Source organism: Lepidochelys kempii, chromosome 2, assembly GCF_965140285.1.
Source record: "Lepidochelys kempii isolate rLepKem1 chromosome 2, rLepKem1.hap1, whole genome shotgun sequence".
In the NCBI taxonomy this organism is placed as follows: domain Eukaryota; kingdom Metazoa; phylum Chordata; order Testudines; family Cheloniidae; genus Lepidochelys; species Lepidochelys kempii.
The window spans coordinates 254899287-254915183 of NC_136381.1; the positions used below are offsets into that span (position 1 = coordinate 254899287).

Here is a 15897-nt window from a genome sequence, read left to right on the forward strand (position 1 = left end):
CGTCATATTTAAACCTAGATTCCATCTGCAGTATTGTTCCTCTAGAAGATAAATGTATGTTTTAATGATGAAATATCGCCCACTTTTCATTTTTAAAATATAAACCTTTTTTTACTATTGATGCTTTCGTATGAATCTCTAACTATATGCTCTCGCTTAGTTACAGACATATCACAGGATGAAAAGACTGTTGAACTGGAAGCAGGAGTTTCTGATCAATTTGATACAACTAAAATGGAAACCTCTCCTAAAAGGACACCAGCATCTGATGACAGTCAAATGAAGCACATGATAGAAGTGACAGAAAGCATTCAAGCTGTAATACAGCCAGAGTCAAACAAACAAGCAGAAGACCAACAACTGTCACAAGATGCTGAGGTATCAGAAGTATCCACAGAGGAATCTCGGCCTCCCCTTTCAGCACCTGAGGCCACAACTACACCACCAGAGACTTTAGGGTCTGTGAATAAAGAGGAGACTTCTTTCAAGATAGAAGAACAATTGGAGACAGCAAGAGTGCAAGAAGATGTAGAAAAGAAAGAAACCCATGAAAGCTCTGAAACACCAACTTTTCTGTTGAAAGTGGAAACCACTCCTGCAAATGAAAGTTGTACAAACAACAGTTCACTATTAGGAGACAAACCTATAAAGTCACCAACTGAGACATATTCTTCATTTTCATCATCAGTTGATATAAACAAGAGAAGTGTGTGTTCCTCACCAGTAGTTTCATTAGACTTGCATTCTGCACATGACATGCTGCACAGTCAGACTCCACCACGGAGTTCCTCTGCTGGAAATGTTCTCCCAACAACTTATATATCTGTCACTCCAAAAATTGGCATGGGAAAGCCAGCTATCACCAAACGAAAGTTTTCTCCTGGGAGACCCAGATCAAGACAGGTGAGCATATTGTTTTAGTATTGAAGCTGGTAGACAAATCATTGTTAACTTTCAATATACTGTGTTTTTGAAAGAAGTATCAAATTTGGGTTTATGAAAAACAGTTTGATCTATCCTGGAAAATATACATTGTGTTTATCCAGCAGTATAAATTGGGCATACAGTTTATTGTTAACAATCCATTATTTTAAACACATTTGCTTTGAAAAACTCTGGGTAACTACAGGTTGAATAATTGAAGATAAGACGTGGTGAAGTTCTCTAATGGGAAATTTCTTACTTTTGGATTATCCTTTGAGCACTAGAGCAAACTGGAAATCTTATATGATCCTCAAATGCAATATTCAAGGTACATCCCAGAAGTGATATTATCCATAATGTCATAGTTTTTGTTGTGTAAGCTTATTTCTCACTGTTTCATATCAATCTGCGTATATTTCCATCTTGATTCGTATATTGTATTTGTAGGCAGGATGTGGTAAAACTTTTTCACCTACCTTTATAGATGAACCTGCAGCAACCTCGCTGTCCTTGTGCTGGGAGATTTTCCCCGGGCAGAAATTTGTGATTATGGCAAATGATCTGATTTTGTTACGTTGACAGATATCTATTAGGAACTATCTGGTACAAGTCATTGCAATTGTGATTTGGGTTAGATTTGATCATAGTCCTCAAGAGTAAGTAGCTTACTGCATCATCTATAATACACACTAAAGATATAGTTTGAAAACAAATTGTTTACACATCTTTCTCATTTATTTTGCTATTGCAAATTCTTCACAAGAAATATTGTACTGTGACTAGTAAAATTAGTACTTCATTAGTCAAGATCACAAAATTTCATTTTATGCTTCTGATCATCATAGGCTCATAATTTTGTTTTTTGTAAAGGAAAGACTTGTAAAATCTATATGATGCTTTCCATATTACTGATTTAGGCAAGGTCTACACTACATACATACTTTGGTATAACTACATTGCTCAGGAGTTTGAAAAATTCATACACCCCTAAGTGATGTAGTTATACTGACCGTAACCCTCCATGTAGACAGTGCTATCTCGGCAGGAGAGCTTCTCCTTTCGTCTTAAAGCGTCTTCACCAGGAGTGCGACGGTGTGTTGCAGCTGTGTCGGCGCAGCAGCGCCCATGCAAGTTTGTAGTGTAGAAATGTCCTTATTTAAGACTATTCACAAGCTCAAAGCAAAGCCTGATATTTTTTAAGAGGTGATAAACAGTGTTCTCCAAGGATTAAGAATCCAAGACTAATTTAATCCTCTACAGTAAATGCAGCAAATTGCATACAAGATCATTCAATCAGCTGGGGTTTGGTGCATTTCTCAGTGGCTTTCACTGTATGTAAACATAATGAATTTGGCTGGAAATATGCAGTAAATCAGAAATTTGCAGCTAATCTACTAGAAGAAACTGTACTTGCCCCTGCTCTAATATCTCCTTATGATATTTAAATGAACATTCACATATTTTAGAATGATATGACATTGTTTCTATACTTAAATGTCTTGAAAATAAAATGCATTTTCCTGTTAAAGTTTACTTAGTTTGTAATACAGATTTTTTTCTAGTGTAGTTTAAAATGACCTTAAAATGCTTTTTTGTGTGTGTGATAGGGAGAGAGCATGTCAAAGGGTGGTAACATCTTTATTTTGGACATCAGCAAACTAAATGTTACTTATGCTACTGCCCCCATGACTTGTGAGAACTCAGCCACAGTTCTGGTGGTAATGTTTGTTAGTTAACAGCTGCTGGAGAGCCTGTAAGAGGGGAGCACAAAGGACAGATTTGGATAAATGGCCATATTTTAATGTGTGAAATGGCTTTCTGTGAATTCTACTAAAATCACATTAACAGTTTCTTATTTCTTTCCAGCTTTAATTCAGTAATAATATACATCAGTGGTGAAGGAAAATAATTGAACATTTAAAAAAAAAAGTCAACAAAAAGCACTGAGTTATGTTGTACATACTGCACACTTCCTCTACTATTGACATGAACATCTTGATATATACAGTGCGTGTAATATAGCCAAGTTACAATTGCTGTGGGAACCATAACATTGAATTTTATGGCTAGAGCAAACAAAATACCAGTCATAATGTTGTCATAACATAATTTTAGCATTTAATTTCCATGTTAATTTTAAAAAGAAAAAAGAGTCACCAGTTCATTTCTTTGAAATATGCATCTTGAGGCACTTCATGATTTCGGGATGTATTAATACTCTGAGGAGTGGTCATAATGGATCAAATATTCAAATAAACGCATTTAGTTAATGTTTTAATGTCTAAATAGTACAAGTATGGTTATTTGAGTGTGCAGAAACATGGATTTGTCTGGATAATCATTTCCAGTGGTTAAATGGCTCCCATTTACATTGTTAAGAAAAATACAATACACTGGTCACATAGCACACAACTCATTCAGAGTTTGTTTATTTCTCAATTTTTTACTTTGCCCAAGTTGGAGAAAAAATAATTTTCCACATGAGGACTAAAGGCTGATCTAAGATTTATTGAAGTCAGTGAAAGACTCCCTTTGACTTCAGTGGACTTTGAATCATGCCATTAATATGCTAAGTTGGAACTTGGATCATTCCAGTAGCAATTTCATTGTAAGAAAAGCATCTGCAAAGGTTTTGGTCCAAATCCTAAACTCCTCAGTTGTTACTCATTTGTTTTTCAGTCCTAACTCTGTCAAACTTCCATTGAAGTTGGTGGAAATTTGCCTGAGGAAGGACTGAACAAAAAGTAAGAAAGAATCTAAGGATATTTGATTAAAGTATAAATTTAAAGTAAACCTGGCTTTTCTCTCATTTATTATACTAGTTTTTGTTACAACTGGATCATCTTATGTTTTGTGCTCTTAGCTGATCGTTTCTTAATTTTGTTCCTATTATCTTGTTACAGATTTGACTTGAGTGTGTTAATTAAGAGACCTAGATATCTATAGAGGATACTTATCTTTTGAGAAAAGGAATTTGCTTTTCTGTAATTGATGTTTTCTAAAGATTGTTTCACCATTGGAATCGCACTTCTACTTCTCAGAGATTAGAGATTCTGCGTTTATTCTTTTATACTCTTCTATTATTGTAGGTCATTATATACTGAGGCATGTACTATATGTACATATATGTATGCAAATCCTGGAGACAATGCAGTAATTCTTTCCAATGAGGGTTCTCAGTTTTACAGTATTAACTTCCTAGTCTGTTCCTTTGCTAAGGGACTGAGATCTTTTGAATGTGGGTCTGTAGAGGATACTAGCTTTAGAAAAGTCCAGTTACTGGTAAACAATTTCCCTTTAGAGTAATGTATAAGCAATCAGAAAAATCCCAGCTGGGTAAGTCATGTGTTAAACTTTGTACTGATTGGTAGCATCCAGAATTGCATTGATACAATTTGCCTTGAGTCAATGTTGTTTTAAAAATCTTGTACTTGTGGCAAATCAGCAATTGTGGATGAGAATAATTAACCTCCTGTGAAGATATTTCATTAGTACCTGAGAACACACACAGTATTTTTATCCTCTGGTGTTTTATTATACTCAATTTTAAAAAATTGGATATTAAATATAGAGATCTAGTTTTTTCTTTCAAACTGGGGTGAATATCTGAGATATTCTGAATTGAGATTCCACCTTACCTAGGGAGGTGGTGGAATCTCCATCCTTAGAGGTTTTTAAGGCCCGGCTTGACAAAGCCCTGGCTGGAATGATTTAGTGGGTGTTGGTCCTGCTTTGAGCAGGGGATTGGACTAGATGACCTCCTGAGGTCTCTTCCAACCCTAATATTCTATGATTCTATGAATATAAATATCTACTTTTCTAATTTTTAGTAGATTAGACATTCACACTATCTTCTTTCTCTGCCATCAAGTACTCAGTTTGTTTTTGGAAGTTGATTCACACATTACAGAATCACAGGAGCAACTCCATAGTTAAAATAGTCACTAGTTTTTCTGTTTCATAATCCTCTTTTGGATACAATTCCTTTCCTTCAGAGAAACAAAAGTATTCTGTATATAATTTCACAAATTGTGTTCTGCCAAAGGAGAATTATTGTGGTGAAGTTTGAGACTAATTGTACAAGGAGTTCATTGGAAATTAATTTGAAAAATTATAGATATTTCACTTCTGCGTGCTAATGTCCACAGACATGTTACAATGAACACGTAAACCTGTTTGCAGTGTGGGAGCAGAAGCAGACCTGTCAGTCACTGGCAGCAGGAGAATGCCCTGCTCTTTGAAGCTCCTGCCAGTTTTTTCTGCCTCCCTGGTGGCTCAGCCAAGTCTCCCTGCTGCAGAACTTTTCTGAGGGAAATTCAAGACCTTGTATCAAATGGCTCACTAACAATTTGGCTTAATAATGTGTCCATCTAATCCCCAGTCGTGTCCATGGGGCTGCATTTGCCTTGTGAGGAGCTGTCCCCTCAGCTCTACATCCCCTCTGAAGCATTTGCAATGTCTGGTGTTCCCTGCAGGCTTCTGGGAGAGAGCTGGACTGAGAAAGGCAGAGGCAAGTGGAAGGGTCTGTGCCTCCTGCTTCACCCCTTAGTGAGTGTTTCTTTGGGGAATTCGACTAGCTCTGTAGGGTGAGTGCAGTTTCCCTCATAACGCAGTCTGATTGGAGGCTCTTCCCCTCTCCTCTGAGCAAGAAAGGAACGAGGCAGGATTGGAGATATTGGCTCTGCTGGGCAAGATGCAGCCCAGGCTGGTGGAAATTGCCTTGCATCCTTCCCACAGCAGGAAAGGGGGCAGAAAGGATTGCAAAAAAACTGGCTCTGGGGCAAGCAGCCCCAGCTCCATAACGGTAGTGAAGCCAGAAGGAAGATCAACCCTGAGTCTCTATAGCCCACACCAGCAGCCATGCTTCTGCGTGCAGAGCTCAGCTACATCCCGCAGATGGAGAGCATGGGACACATCGCAGTCTCTGTCAACCCCAGAGAGTCCAGCAAAGGGCCTTCGGGCCTAGCCCCCTTCCCTTGCTTCTGACACAGATCTATCCATGTGGATCTCATGCAATAAAGAGGGGTAATTGCAAATCCATTCTTGAGACCCAGAAGGACCCGTGTAGGGGAGGCGAGCCTCAGTGAGGACAAGGGGATTGGGAGCTACTCAAAATATTTTTTTCACAATTTCTGTCCGCCATTATTCTGCTTCAGAGGGGAAGTGAAACTGGGCTCAAATTCCTAAAGGTGAAATAAGTTAATAATCAAATCAATGCTGTTTCCCCAGATCACCTTCGTGGAATGCAGTAGGGTTGGATAATCCCCAGCGCCAGGTTTCCCTTCTCACCTCCGTGGAGTGCAGTAGGGTGAACAATCTCCAGCGCTGTGTTCCCTGGCTCACCTTCATGAGTGGAGCCGATCTATACAGAAAAGACAAAGCAATAGACATGCTTATTTTTCTAGGCATGCATATGTATACCAGACCACTTCCCCCACCCTGCCGTGCACACACAATGGGAATTCTTTAGTGCAGGGAGGCCAGCAGTTGAAATCATAGATAGACAATCAAATATTTTAAAATATCCCCCAAAACAAACAAACAAATAAAACATTAGAGGATAGACTCCGTCAGGAAAGAGTGTTCTGAGTATTGGAAACTATGCTTAGGAGGTCTACAGCTGCCCTCGACCTGCTATAGCTATGTTTTTCTTCTCATGTATCCTGGAATTTCCTGAAAGACTGCAAAAATATCAGACTGTAATCACCAGCTGCCTGTGTGGGTCATTATGCCCTAATGTCAAGGTTATTGTTCTTAGCTTTTGTTGCAGGTTGTCCTGACTTGCAACTACCTCCATCTCCTCCACCCGCAGATGGCTATGGAGTGATGAGAGGTTCACAGGCCGCAATGTGGGAGAACAGGCAGGCAGTAAGGGGCCTGTGGTCCACCATTTCTTTCTTTACTGGGAAGCTGGCAGTCTGTAGACTCTTTGAGGAACAAAGAGAGCTCCCCATAGCTCTTCAGAGAGACCCATCTGTTTGAGGGAATTTAGAAGTTTCACAGTAGTTGAGACACCCACTAGAGTGGTTGAGGAAATTTTAAGTTTTTAAGCAAGAGCAAAAATGCCAGTGGAACATCTGCTTCATGGAGCTTTTAAGCTCTATATTAGCAGAACTGGTAACTGAGTGACATTCTGACCCTATTGAAGTCCGTGGGTTTTTTGCTAGTGATTCCATCAGGGCCAGGATTTCACCCTAAGATACCTACTGTTCATAAGATATGGTGGATTAGGCTCTCAGCATATCTCCTTCCTACTTCCATCTGTACTCATGTATGTGGCTTCTCACTGTATTTTATTCATGTATTTATGTCAATTTATAATCACACTAAAACAGAGCACTGTTTCAAAGTTTCAGATACTTGTTTGGCATATACACAAATAGATAAACTGCCTCAATTGTTCTCCGTTACAAAGGAGAACAATTTTTCTAAATGAGATTTTTGCCTACAAATGAGGTCTTCAGTTTACATGTGAATGTGCAAGGTAATAAGATATTTCTATATTCTTTTCTAACTTTTGCAAGAGAAACTTAAAATAGTATTGGGAAGAAACAGCACTTTGCAATTTTTAAAAGCAAATTCTCAAGCTAAGCTTTGTAAGTGTAACCTTACCTTATCAATTTCTTCAGAAAGAAAATTTACTAGAACATTTATATTAAATGAAAGCCTAAGAATGCATAATTAAGGTTCCAGAAATAACCATAATTCTGCCTACCTGGTCCACAACTGTGAACAATTAATCCTTTTAACACGAAACCACCATATAGCAAATTGACCATAAGATTTGTTTTTCCTAGATAAACCCATGATTGCATGCTGAAATCAGATTGACAAATCTGCCTCCCACTTATTATATATGGGCTACCCAAACACTCTTCCAAGTACAATGCCCACTTCTGGACAGAGAGAAATGTTCACATGTACTCTATTATATGGCATATACATTCCAGAAAAAAATCCTTCAGTATCTCAGACACATTGTTCACTGAGCTGCCCATTCTACCTCATCCTCCCTCCATAGTAGATAGCGTTTGTAATACCCTACAGTATTTTCCTTATTTGCCTAGGCTCTAATCCAGGCAAAGCACTTAAATATATGATTTAACTTGTTAATGTTGAGGTCAGTGGGACTACTCATGCTTAAAGTTAAGCACATGCTTAAATACTTTATTGAATTGGGGCCTAAGTGCTTTGTTTCTGGAGTGGAGTCTTAGTAATGTGTCACAAACACCACATTGTAAGAGAAGTATGATATATCTGCACCCTTGTTCTAAAAGTACTAAAAACTAACATCTGAGATTAGTTAGTATAATAAACATTCACATAATTAATTGATGGGTGCCATTTAAATGTACATTTATGGCAATAATACTGTTGCTGCTTGGGCCAAAGAGAGGCTAGCCAATTGGGGCCTTTCTGGGTTGTTTCCGTTAGTAGGAGAAAATGATGATAGAATCGAATATTTCTTGGGTGCAATCCTGTTTGTTTATAAAGTATGTACATAAAGTCCTGTTTTCCTGAACCCAGTAGGAATGAAAACACACACTCGGAGAAACACTTCCATACACGTAAACAATTCAGGGCTAAATTTTCTCTGCAAGTATGTGGCTTGGATGATATTGGGGATATTCTTTACCAAAAAAAAAATTCTCCTGACAATATGATATGGATCATTAGTCGTTATCTATGAAAGTCGTTATCTAATCCTCCTATGAAATCAGTGTATACATACCATTACAGGGTATCCTGTATTTTAACACTAATATATGAGCCTGTAGAGAAGCTTGTAAAAAGAATGTAGCATAGAGAACTGAATATTTGTGTGGGGGTTTTTTAATGTTAATACTAGAATTATAAATTTTTACTGCAAAGTACTCTGTGTAGTTAAAATTAAGATATTGAAATAACTGCTCTAGTTATTTAAGTAGCTAAGCACAGTAATTTATGGGTGCTTTCAGGTTGGTGTGTTTTTGCTGGTTTGTTTTAGTTTAATTAAATTTTTAACTACAAAGTAATCTCACAACCGATTTTGCATTTTTTTCATCAGGCAAACATTGAGTAGAATCAATCTATGGTCTACCTCACATTTCTAATAGCTATTGTACTTTGTAACGTATTTTTAGTGATTTGTCAGTGATTTTATAATGTGATAACTAAGCTCTGCAAGAGTCATAGAGTTTAAGGCCAAAAAAGACCACCAAGTCATATAGTCTGACCTCCTGAAAACCACAGGCCACCACCAACACCCTACGCTAAACTCAACAACCCAAATTAGACCAAAGTATTACAGCCAACAAGAGACTAAACTATTATGTGCCACAGGCGGAGAACAGGAGGGACTAAGATCGTCCAAATGCCCAGGACCCGGGCAATGGCAGGGAATTGATTAAGTAAGATGTACCCAATTAATCCTGGCAAGTGACCCATACTCCATGCTGCAGAGGAAATGGAAACCTCCCCGCAAGGTCACTGCCAATCTCACCTGGGGGAAAATTCCTTCCTGACCCCATATATGGTGCTTAGATTCTGAGCATGTGAACAGCAACCAGACAGCTAAGCACATGAGAGACTGAGAATGCTTGGTGCCACCTCAGAGCACTGGACCACCCTGTCAATTTCCCGTCTCCAACTGTGGCCATCTCTGAGGTTTTTTAGGAAGGAGACTAAAAAAAACCCCCAGAATATGTTTGGGGGATCCCTTCCTGATCCCTGCAGGTGATCATCTGAAGCCCTAAAGCATCAGCATTAGGAACACAAGATTTAAACCGGAAGGGACTTCCCCCCCCCCCCCACCGGGTTGCTGAGTCCTGCTACCACCATCACAGGCAACCCTGTCATACAGTCCCACTAATAAATTTGTCCAGATCTCTCTCAAAACTAATTAAGTTGTTTGTTTCCACAACTCCTGTTGGGAGACTGTCCAGAATCTCACTCCTCTGATGGACAGAAACCTTCCTCTAGTTTCCAGCCGTAATTTGTTCATGGTCAGTTTATATCCATTTGTTCTTGTGCCAATATTGTACTTTAGCTTAAATAGCTCTTCATCCTCCCTGGTGTTCCTCGCTCTCCCGCCCCCACCCCCACATGTATTTATAAAGAGCAGTTATATCTCTTCTCAGCCTTCATTTTGCTAAGCTAAACAAGCCAACTCTTTCAGTCTTCTCTCATAAGAGAGGATCTCCATTTCCCATGATCGTCCTCATAGTTCTTTTCTGTACCTGCTCCAGTTTGAATTAATCTTTCTTGAACATGGGTGACCAGAATTGTACACAGCATTTCAAATGGGGTCTTATCCGTGCTTTGTACAATGGCATTAATACTTCTTGATCTCTGCTGGAAATGCCTGGCCTGATACATCCTAGGATCGCATTTGCTTTTTTCGCAACCGCATCACATGGGTGGCTTATCGTTATCCTGTGATCGACCCACACACCCAGGTGTCTCTCCTCCTCTGTGGCTTCCAACTGATGAGCCCCCAGCTTGTAGCAGAAATTCTTCTTATTAGACCCTACATGCATGACCTTACACTTTGTACTATTGAATTTAATTCCATTTATGTTATTCCAGTCTTCAAGGTCATTCAGATCTTTCTATATAATATTTCAGTCCTCTTCTGTATTGAGCAAGTCTCCCAACTTTTTATCATCAGCAGATTTCATTAGCACACACCTATTTTTTGTACCAAGGACATTAATAAAAATACTGAATAAGATAAATCCTTATCAATTTTCAAGTCTTGTACTAATCCCCAATTTAACTAATAATTTTCTGTGTGGTACCATGTCAAATGCTTTACTGAAGTTCAAGTATATTAGTCTTCTGCACTTCCTTATCTAAAAAAGTCAGTTATTTTCTCAAAGAAGGAAATCAGGTTAGTCTAATACAGGGGTGGGCAAACTTTTTTGGCTGAGGGCCACATATGGGTGGGGAAATTGTATGCAGGGCCAGGGCAGGGGGTTGGGGTGCGGGAGGGAGTGCGGGGTGTGGGAGGGGGTGCAGTGTGCAGGAACGGGCTCAGGGCAAGGGATTGGGGCAGAGGAGGGGTGTGGGGTGTATGAGGGAGCTCAGGGAAGGGGGTTGGGGTGCAGGAGGGGTGTGGAGTGCAGGAGGGAGCTCAGGGTAGGGGTGCAGGAAGGGTGCGCACTGCGGGAGGGAGCTCAGAGCAGGGGGTTGGGGTGCAGGAGGGGTGTGAGGTGCAGGCAGAGGGCTTAGGGCAGGGAGTTGGGGGGCGGGGTGCAGGAGGGGTTCGGGCTCCAGCCCGGCGCCGCTTACCTAAAGCAGCTCTGGTGTGGCAGCAACGCACACCGGGGCCAGGGCAGGCTCCCTACCTGCCTGCCCTGGCCCCATGCTGCACCACTTTGGGAAGCGGCCGGAACCACATCCCTGAGCAGCCCATTCGGGGGGGGGGGGGGGAGGGGGAGGTGCATAGGGCTCCACGCGCTGCCCTTGTTAAGCCTCCAGGTACCTCCCCCGAAGCTCCCATTGGCCGCGGTTCCCCATTCCTGGCCAATGGGAGCTGCGGGGGCGCTGGCTGGTGGCAAGGGCAATGCACAGAGCCCTCTGCCCCCCCTACCCCCCCCCAGGCCCCAGGAACATGGTGCCAGCCGCTTCTGAGAGCGGCACAGGGCCTGTGGCACCGTTGGAGGCAATCCCGCAGGCCGGATCCAAAGCCCTGATGGGCCAGATCCGGCCCGCGAGCTGTAGTTTGCCCACCCCTGGTCTAATACGATCTGCCTTTGGTAAACACATGTAGCATTATATCCCCTTTTCCATTTATCTCCATTAATTTAATTATTCTTTCCTTCACAATTTATTCCAAAATCGTATATCCCACTGAAGTTAGACTAACGGGTCTGTAATTGCCCCAATTACTTTATTTTCCCTTTCTTAAATATAGGTACAACGTTAGCTATTTTTCAGTCTTACAGTAGTACTGCTGAATAGAAAGATTTGTTAAAGTCCTTGCTACCAGACTATAAATCTTATGTTCCAGTTCTTTCTGTATTCTGGTATGGAATTTATCTGGTCCCCTAATCTGAGCACATTAAGATCTTTGAGTTTTCTACCACTTCAGATGTGGTAATTTCCATTTCTGTGCACTCATGTCCATCAACCATCCTGATTTCTTGCCAATGTTCCGTATTGAAAACGGAGGCAAAGTATTCATTTAGTTTTTGGGGCATACCTAGATTATCTATAAACTCTTCCTCATTCACCCTGCATAGTGGCCCATCCTCATTCTTCCTTACTCTCATTTTATTTATATAAGTAAAAACATTTCTTAATTTCTTTCACATAAGCTAATTCTGTTTGACTTTTAGCAAGTCTCACTTTATTCCTACATTTTCTTATCTTCAAGATGTAGCTTTCTTTGCTGATCAGTCTGTTTTTCCATTCCCTTTAGGTTCTCTGCTTACTGTGAACCGCCTTCGAGGTGGCTATTCATCTGGAGCCTTTCCCTTCATTTTTTTCCCCTTGCTTGGGATGCAAATTGCGATAGTTTTCATATAGTTGACTTCAAGAAATTCCAAGCCTCTTCCACATTTAAGACGTGCGCTGTCCAATGACTTCTTTTACTAATTCCTTTAATTTCCCAAACAATGCCCTTTTGAAGCAAAAAAAAAAAAAAAAAAAAAAACATAGCCGATAACCTGGTTTTGATTAGCCTTCTATTTAATTTAAACTGAATCAACTCATGATTACTTGATGCAAGGTTATTTTTACTATCAGCTCTTCTACGATGTCCTCACTCCTTACCAAAACCAAGTCTGAAATTGAATCACCCATTATTGGTTCAGTAATGTTTTGACAATGAAAACTGTCATTTGTCACATCCAGCAATAAGTGGACCCTACCATTTATTCTCCAGTCTCTGTTAGTCTCCCATTATGAGACTATTCTGAGCTGTAGCTCACGAAAGCTTATGCTCAAATAAATTTGGTAGTCTCTAAGGTGTCACAAGTACTCCTTTTCTTTATTCCTAGTAGTGTTTATCTCTCTAATAGTATTAAAGAGATCTCTCTATATATCTGAGTCCAACCCAAGGGGTTTTAGCAGATCCCTCCTAAGACTATCCCAGTGAAACCTCTTCTACAGTCTTTCCCCAAAATGATTTTGACCTATACAGATTCTGTTTTGTCCATACTACTGAGAGCGCAAAACACTGTGTTGCATTCATTGTATATGTTTTCTATTGTGTATTCTGTTGTAGTGGTTTTTTAATCACTTTTAATCACAGCGGAAGTGCTCAGATACTATGATCATGGTTGTTGATGTGAGAACCTAGATAGAGGGGACTTTTGTTGGTATGTGGGGCTGGGAAGAGGCTGTTATGTTTTTATTGTTATTAGGAGGGTTGTTTTTAATACAAGAAGAGTTAGATTTATAACTATCAAGTTATTTCAGAGTCCCAGTATATATTGTTTTTCCTCTCACTAGAAATGACACAATTGCAATCTGAAAAGATCATATGTGGTATTTTATTAAACATTGAAACAAGATGAAAGCTTATGTTTTGTTCATCTTTATTTCTGATTAAAGTATATTTCGTAAAGGAGGCATTCGGTTGCTAAACACAGCCACTGGTGATTTAGTAAGCTATCCTGACCTTTGTTGATGTTCTGTTTCCTTTTGTTGTAATTTAGTTGCAGCTGTGCTGTTCAGTTCTGAGGACTCAAGAATATGATGGAGAATGAGAACTTCCTGTTTATGTCAAAGTACATAATTATTACCATGGTTTTGATATAAGTGAACTGAATAGAACTTTTTCTCCAGTGTTGTGCTGTAATGGGCATTAATTAAAAGCCAAAATATAATTAATGCATCTCTTTGATGTAATTAATTTGTTCATACTATTGTGGAAGTGGTGTGTTTTTAATTAAATTTATCTAACACAGAATTCAAATGTGTTTCTGAGCTACAATAAAACTTGGATTCAATTGGAAATTTAAACTATAACAATGTGGTTCATAATCATATATAATGCATTTTGTTTTGAAAGATGGATATTTCATATTCAAATTTAAATTTCTATTACATTTTAAATTGACTTGAAATATTTAATTTCTGGAGAAGTATGTTCTCTCTGCAGCAAAATTATTTAATATATTTCAAATAGGACTCTAAATGGTTTTAGGTCTTAAACAGTAGTTTGAGTAATGTGTTTTGAGATCTTTGGATTGTGGCCTTCAAGTGGTGTATTCTCTCCCTTATAAACACAGGATGAGGGGAGGACTTTGATATGCAGAATATGTCCATTATTTTGTTATGGGTAAAGAACAAATACCTGACAAATAATGAACATTAGTTCTTTAGGGGAAAAACAAATCTGAAATCCCAGAAAGATTTTTAATTTAATTTTCTGGAAAATTATCTTGTTCTTGCCCAAACTGGAAGCTAGTGTTCTATCTCCCTTGATGTTAAAGAGAAGCCTGACTAGTCGCCAAGACTTGACATCTTAAATTTCCTGTAGCTCCTGATCTGCTAACATCTCTGACAATGTTATTCTGACAATTAATGTTATTGATAAAAATAATTACCATTCAACAAAATTACTGATTGGTAAAACTACAATACTTTCAACACAGAGAAATTTAACTTCATTGGTAGTCTTTCCATTTCCACTGAGTTCAGTGGGAGTTGTTACACACACAAGGTGACGGGGATTTATTTTTACTGAGGCCTGGTCCACACACAGTTTTTGTACTAGTATAATTATTTCAGGTAGAGTGTGCTTTTTTCCTTTTAAAACCAATATCATTATACCACTATAACCCCTGCGATGGAAGCAGTTATATCAGTAAAAGTTATTCCCCGTCCTATGCAGAAATAGCTATACAGTACTCATATAAAGCACTTTTATACTATTATGGCTGTGTCCACACTAGGGGACTTGTATAGCTTTTAAATATATTGGTAAAGTTAAAGTGCTACAATTTCTGTATGTAGACTAATGCTGACAGAAGTAAAAGTTTTAATCAGCTATTGGATTTAAAAGAAATTGTTTCCCAAATCACTTTATTTTGCTTGACATTGTTTTATATTTCATTTTAAAAACTTGTGATGTGTGAAGCCAGTGTATATTTCTTTATACTTATTGTCACAAAGGCCAATGTTCTAAGGCCTCAATCCTGCAAACACTTGTGGTGTGTAGGTATTTTACATATGTGAATAGTTGGAACTATTCACATGCTGGATTAGGGGCCTAAATTATTGCTGAATGTAGTCTTTTTGGAAATTAACCAATTTTTCCCTATACCATTTAAATCTTAATCTTAGCTATGTTTTTGCTTAATTCCAAAGGAGTGTTAAAATTAGTATAATTTATTATTCTGTAGGAATGCTAAATTGTAAATTTAAAATGAAATTACCTTAGTAAATCATTTGTGCCTTAATCCTGAAGTCCTTACACAGAGTTCAAGCAAAACTTCTACTGCCTTAAATAACAGTGTTGTCTGAAGAACAGGAGTACTTGTGGCACCTTAGAGACTAACAAATTTATTTGAGCATAAGCTTTCGTGAGCTACAGCTCACTTCATCGGATGCATTCTGTTGTCTGAGTAAGAACTGCAGGAACATCAGCAGGTTTCTCCACCCACCCTTAAATTAGCACAGTATTGCTAATCCTATTCTTGTTGTTTTACTCTTTATATTATGGTAGTACACAAATACCGCAATCAGATTGGAATCCCATCGTGCTGGACATTGTATAAATACAAATTAAAATAAAACTATGATTATGTTTTTAAAATTCAGCTTTATATATCCTATATTATGTTAGACATTGTTTGATATTATAGTTTGTTATAATATAAAAAAATTGGAATTATGATTTATAGGTGTGAGCTTTTATAATTGTACGTTTGTGGTGTACTTGCAGGTCAGAGGTATTTTGTTAACTGCTCACATTTATTTTTCATTTTTTTTCATGTTTTAGTTTTATTTTTATCTCTGTGTCTTACATGCTTCTCAGCC

General features: G+C 38.7%; 1 protein-coding gene across 19 annotated transcripts in view; it reads left to right on the forward strand.

Annotated features, from left to right (window-relative positions):
* The window catches only part of KMT2C (lysine methyltransferase 2C), a 336413-nt gene that overhangs the window by 212416 nt on the left and 108100 nt on the right, over positions 1-15897 (forward strand). For 18 of the 19 annotated variants that reach the window (XM_073334588.2, XM_073334594.2, XM_073334591.2 and 15 more), the window contains one exon: positions 161-903. In XM_073334588.2, coding sequence (XP_073190689.2) covers positions 161-903 — 743 coding nt within the window. The remainder of the gene's footprint in view (positions 1-160; positions 904-15897) is intronic. The other variant, XM_073334600.2, reaches the window with a different exon arrangement.